Source organism: Gymnodraco acuticeps, unplaced genomic scaffold, assembly GCF_902827175.1.
Source record: "Gymnodraco acuticeps unplaced genomic scaffold, fGymAcu1.1, whole genome shotgun sequence".
In the NCBI taxonomy this organism is placed as follows: domain Eukaryota; kingdom Metazoa; phylum Chordata; class Actinopteri; order Perciformes; family Bathydraconidae; genus Gymnodraco; species Gymnodraco acuticeps.
Genome location: NW_022990643.1, coordinates 188,001 through 193,656, shown reverse-complemented (window position 1 = coordinate 193,656; position 5,656 = coordinate 188,001). Strand labels below are relative to the sequence as shown.

The window sequence follows — 5,656 nt, the reverse complement described above, 5'->3', positions numbered from 1 at the left end:
GGTGCAGGGTCCACAAAGACTTGGTCGAATATGAGGTCCATCAAGTTGGCCACGTAGCCTGTGCAATGTTAAAAAAAGCACAACAAAAAATGTGGTTTAGATATGCATGTAAAAAACTGAAAGTTCTTTCTAATTTTTTTATATTTGTAAATAGTTATATAATAAATATTTTAAACACTTACAGAATGTGGGGTCAGTCTTTACTGGTTTTGCTCTGCATTCTCCCTTCCTGGCCTTTGGGAACTGCAGTTTATACAGAGGCTTTCCAGTGGATGTAGTGGCTTGTGCACGCTCAGCGTTTTCATTGTAGTGCAGGGCTGCCAGGTACAGTCTTTCATTTCCGCCATGAGGGAAAAAAAAGTAAATAATAGCAAAGAATGTACAAATTGTCACTAATTAGTAAGTAACTATGGTTTATTTTACCTGCACAACATTCCAAGAAATGGAAACACAACATTCTTTGGAGCAAAGCGTAGGATGACGGCATGGAATGACTCCAAAGATTAAGTCTGGTGGTGTGGGCTGAGTTTGGCCACAGCTTTCAAAATCCTCTTGGTTGAGAGAATTGTCTCCAGCTTGTGAAAGGCCGGCGTTCCTAAGAATTTGAAAATCAAAGTCATATTTGAATTGTCATGCTTTATAGATTGTGTCTGACAACATCCTGTATTCAATAGTTGTCCCTTACAAATATTTATAGAGTAATGTAATATGGTTTATGAACAACATACCTGCAGCCATCCATTGGTATTGCGCAATGCGCAGTGGATGAAGGCACTTGGGGAACAGGGGGTCATCATGAGAGTGGATATCCTGCACGTGGTTCAGGATGGAAGTCCATTTGGCTACTCTCTCAGGCCCGGTGGTGGAGGTTGCTGCAGTCCAGTATATGTGGTTTCTTATACTCTTCACCCACCCTCGAAGTTTTTCGCAGTCCTTCTTTTTTGCAGCCTTCTCCAGTTGCTTAGAAATCCCTAATAAATACATTTAACATGTAGTTAATATACAAGTTTACTCAAAATATTATTATATTATTATTATAGAAATTAACAAATAAAAATACCTTTTTCTATGTGCCACACATCAAAGAATTGGGTGATGCTGCTTTCCCTTAGGAATTTCTGAATTTGCAGATGTCTGTCCGTGACAATACAGTCCAGAGTCACACCACGTTCCTTTAACAACTCCAGACTCCTTTTCAGGCCCTCTAACTCCATGTGGTAGCTTCCACCAACCTCATTGCTCTGTTATGACACATACAAATAACCATTGATACACACATTTTAAATATAACGTGCAAACAGTGTTAAAGAAAAAAACATTGATATTTCATTTCACCCCACTTACCTGAACCAACTGGAGGTCAACGACTTTGTTGTTCTTCAGGTCCATCGTAGTATAGCTTCCGAACTTTGCAGAGTGGCCTGTGAAAATATGTTTTACAGTAATTACTTTTCTCTGCGGATGGTGAATTTGTATTTTTGCTTGTAGTGTTTAGCATATGTTTTTCAGGAACCATTAATTGAACAAATCACACATAGTGAAACCCCTTTCTGAAATGTAAAATGTGAATTATATAAAAAATACATACCTGGGGAGTCAGCAACTATCACTTTCTCCTCTGCATGGAGCTTCTGTAGCATGCCTTCCTGTGATTTTTGCCAGTAAGAAATAATCGCTGGCTCAATGAACATCCTGGCATGCCTTCGGAAGGTGTTGTATTTGCATAGCTGCATATTCATTGTTTGAAGACCTAATGGTTGAAAGAAAACCGCAAGAATACATTTTAATCTCAAAGATCACCTGTAGATGTGTCAATGAGGAGAACCTGGAAAGTGCAAATGAGCTGCCCTTTTTTTAAACAGGGAAAGAGCTGAACATGTCATTAGGGGTGCTTACTCTACAGTGCCCCTTTCACTTCTCTTCTCTTTCTCCACACCACCCTCCCAAAAGATCTTTACATATTAGCATGGGTCGTTACCTAACAGTGCCCTATTCCCACCTTTTCTCACTCTTGTTATTGTTACCTTGTCCTATCTTATTCAACAACAACATTTGCATTTTCAAACATTGGCAATACAATCTTCTGCAGTTAATTTACCTTTGAAAGTTTGTAGAAAGATGCTCCGTTGACATATGTTGCAACTGATAGCTGCAGGTTTCCAACTGGAGTACTCCCAAGAACAGGCTGGCTATTCCAGTTTCTTGTAAACTGACAATGGGGGCACAGCTGCTGCACTGATATGAATGTACCGATCCTTCTGGTTTGAACATTACACACACACTTGCACACAGGACATGATTCAAAAAGCTCCATGAGGCAGGTCTCATACACGATGTATGTGTTGATCGTCTGGGGGGGGGGTTTTGTTCTTGACGACTAAAACAAAAAAATAGAAGTTAAGATCCATCACACAGATTGTTGCTTTAGAGATCTTTGGTGTTTCCCTATTATCAATGTTTGAATTATATACAGCAAAAAATACAATACATAGACAAACTCACACATAGTGATATTTCAGTAACTCGGCTTGAAATACATGGCTGTTGTTTCTGTAGCATTTGTTATGGATTCTGCTGGATCATAAGTTGCATCCTGGCCTTCGGAAAACACCAAAGAAGAGCTTCCCTCAAATGGATCTTCGTATTCCTCTTCAAGATCCACACGGGGCCTCTTTGGTGGTCTCTTTAAGGGGGTGGATGTTAAAAAGGGCACTGGCACTTCCAACGGAAGTGTTTCGACACCAACGCTTCTGCAGGGAATTTTAGCCTGGACAGCTGTAACATAATTGTATTTGACATTAAAAACAAAACAAAAGATAAAACAAAAATATTTTACAACAATTAGAAGCACACAAATTAAAGGCTACAACATCAGAATGTCAAGATGTATCCAAAGAACATTTGAAAAACGTGCTTCTAACCTGTACTTCGATGTGAACCAAGAGTCCTCGAGGATAGCTATGTACGAACAGTACGGTACTTGGGTGGGTCAGTCTGACATGCATAATCTGTCATCACAGGTAATCTGCTGGTAGCATGTGAGGTGCTGGCCTGTAAAGAAGAAAACAAAATCATCTCAATTTAGTATTCAGGATGAGAAAATACTATTTGGATAAATATAGTCTGAAATCCCAAAAGATGGGGGCTAAAACTCTCTATTTAGCAAAGCTCTTTGCTTAGCCTTTTCCAATCTGAGTTAGTTTTGAACCGTAACGTGCATGCTGTGTTTCTGACTCAATACAGATGATGTGTTGGAGAGGGGCTGAGCTCAGTAGACTGACTGTAATGAGTGCTAGCCACTAATTAGCCTGTTGCTAGGTAAGGCCTCGTCAACAACAACAGACCAACGGGGCTTTAGTTCTGTTTTACTCATGGTGTGTGTCCCCCCTCACATACATACAGACAGTGTTGTATCCTAACACATCCCCATTTATATTCATGTGCGTAAACAAGTAAACATACAAAAGCTTTTACATATAACGCTGGAAAAAACGGCATGTCTCATTAGCGTAGCGTAGCTTAGTTTACAGATCTGATCGTTCTTACAGACTACAATCACAAAAGCTTTTACATATAACGCTGGAAAAAACGGCACTTACCTACAGAAGATTACGTTTGTTATTATAACTTACTCAATATGATTTTAGAGGATACAAAATACTAATAAATAGGAGAATAAATACTTGTGTTATCGGCTAGGGCGTGGCTTTACAGCCTTCACACAGATCGCCATTACGGCAGTATGTCTGAACATGTTAGCAAATGCCTGATAATTAAAATAAAAGACAAAGCAAAGACTGCGGAGCGTACAATATAAAATGTTATAAACACCTAACCGATTACTATTTGGGTTTGAGGCGACATTGATACGGCGAAGCTACATGCTACAAGCTAGAGATAGCTTTATCAGGAAAAACACCGCTAAATAAAAACTTACAGCTTCAAAATTGGATGTGTCCTCACTGGCCTGCTCCCGGATGGTTGGTATTGATCCCGGGTTTAGCATTAGTTTGGAGGCATATCCGTGTTGGACTTGAGAGAAGTTCATAAACATGTCCGTGGTAAAATGTTTGGAACACACAAACAGAAATCTGCCGTGGTCTTCTGGCACATGTCCCTTGAAAATGAAGTCTAGCCACAGATTATTTTCTTTTTCCACTGATGGCATTGCATGCAGTTCCCCTTCTCGAGTCTTGCAGCCAACAACAGCACAACGTTTAACTCGCTTAGACATCCTGGCAAGAGCAGACAAAAACACAGATGTGACTGGAGTTGATTTAGCCTGCCAATAGCCTATATGCGAATGAGAGGTTTGGCAATGCACGTGGCCGTGGCTCATTCCCCTGATAGGTGGAGAGTTGACCAATAAGCGGAGCACGTCTCTTTGAGTTGAGTAAAGTTAGAACGATATTGGCAGATTCGGATTTCACGGATCAATAACTCATGAACAAAATGTTATTCAGACACAAATGACGTCTCCTAAGTATCGTGGTAAGGTTGACAACGAACTACAATCACATGTTGATAAAAAAAAAAAGCCAATATGCGCATGGCCGTATCTACCATTGAGGTCACCGAGGTCCGGAACTCGGTAATATTTTCCGAGCTGTGTATAACAAAACGTGTGAAATAATTGCACTAAACGAGGTTCTTTGTGGTACTTCCATTTACTGACCATGGGGGCGCTGCATAACTACGTAGCCTCGATTAAAGCAAACAGAAGAAGACGACATGTATCAACAAACCACCGCAGCCCGGACTTGTATCGGAGCAGCGGAGGAGTGATGAGGTATCTAGAGATCTGAGTCCAGCGGGCTGCTTGTGTTTCTGTTCATCAGGACATCATATGAGCAGCAGATCCTGTGTGAACGCTCTACGTTAGTCAGTGGACGTCCGACAACATGCACACTAACTAACACTAACACTAACAGCTATAGGCTATACTTTGGTTTAAATTGCGTGAATAAACTAGCTAGAGAGCTAACGTTAATTACATTCATCCAATGTCAGAAGGATTACCTTTTAACAAACGTTGTAATGGTTTTCTTTCATTTCAATTTGAGTAAAACATTAAAGATATAACATTGTATTGTTTTCTTTTTACACTGACTCAGATATAATGAAAAGACTACGTCAGTCGAAGCTCAGCGTTGGTAAGGAAGAGACAGGACAGGCAGAGAGAAAGTGATGGAAGTCAGGGAGGAACTGCAGGTACAGTCACACAAAGATAATGTAGGCTTAATAAGCCCATCTATTATCTATCTATAACTATAGTCTTCATTTACAATAGGCATTCTTTTAAAACAACATACATCTATTGCAGTTATGATGTCATAATAACATACAATTGTATAAAACACAATTTCCTTACATCTTTGTTCTCTTTTTGAGAATCAAACGAAACAGATTTAAATTAAAAAAAGAATGCAAACGAACAAGTGAAATGAACTAAATGGCTGAATTTCTTTTAATTCACTGGCAGGAGCGACAAGTGAGGAGGAGCAAACAGTGAACAATGAGGGAGAGATTGAACAAAGAGAGAGAGGAGAGGACAGAGAGAGTAATGAACAGGAAGAAGACAGAGAGACTAAAGAAGATGGAAGAGAGGCTGCAGGTTATGGAAAGGAGAGAGACATGGAAAATGAATGTTGACAAT

General features: G+C 39.8%; 1 protein-coding gene across 1 annotated transcript; it reads right to left on the bottom strand.

Moving 5' to 3' along the window:
- Positions 1-327: 327 nt before the first annotated feature.
- Positions 328-1,679, bottom strand: LOC117554740. The gene is made up of 5 exons (XM_034229230.1): positions 1,589-1,679; positions 1,345-1,421; positions 1,061-1,241; positions 729-971; positions 328-595 (listed from the first exon to the last, which is right to left on the bottom strand). The coding sequence occupies exons 1-5, from the start codon at positions 1,638-1,640 to the stop codon at positions 504-506; spliced, it is 645 nt and encodes a 214-aa protein (XP_034085121.1). The 5' UTR covers positions 1,641-1,679; the 3' UTR covers positions 328-503.
- Between the last annotated feature and the right edge of the window lie 3,977 nt (positions 1,680-5,656).

What these genes read in the sequence shown, in the direction of transcription:
- LOC117554740 (XM_034229230.1), bottom strand. Translation starts at nt 1,640, where the DNA reads ATGCTACAGAAGCTCCATGCAGAGGAGAAAGTGATAGTTGCTGACTCC. An exon ending in TTGACCTCCAGTTGGTTCAG is followed by an intron (nt 1,242 to 1,344) that starts GTAAGTGGGGTG and finishes GTGTCATAACAG; the next exon opens with AGCAATGAGGTTGGTGGAAG. An exon ending in ATACCAATGGATGGCTGCAG is followed by an intron (nt 596 to 728) that starts GTATGTTGTTCA and finishes TCAAATTCTTAG; the next exon opens with GAACGCCGGCCTTTCACAAG.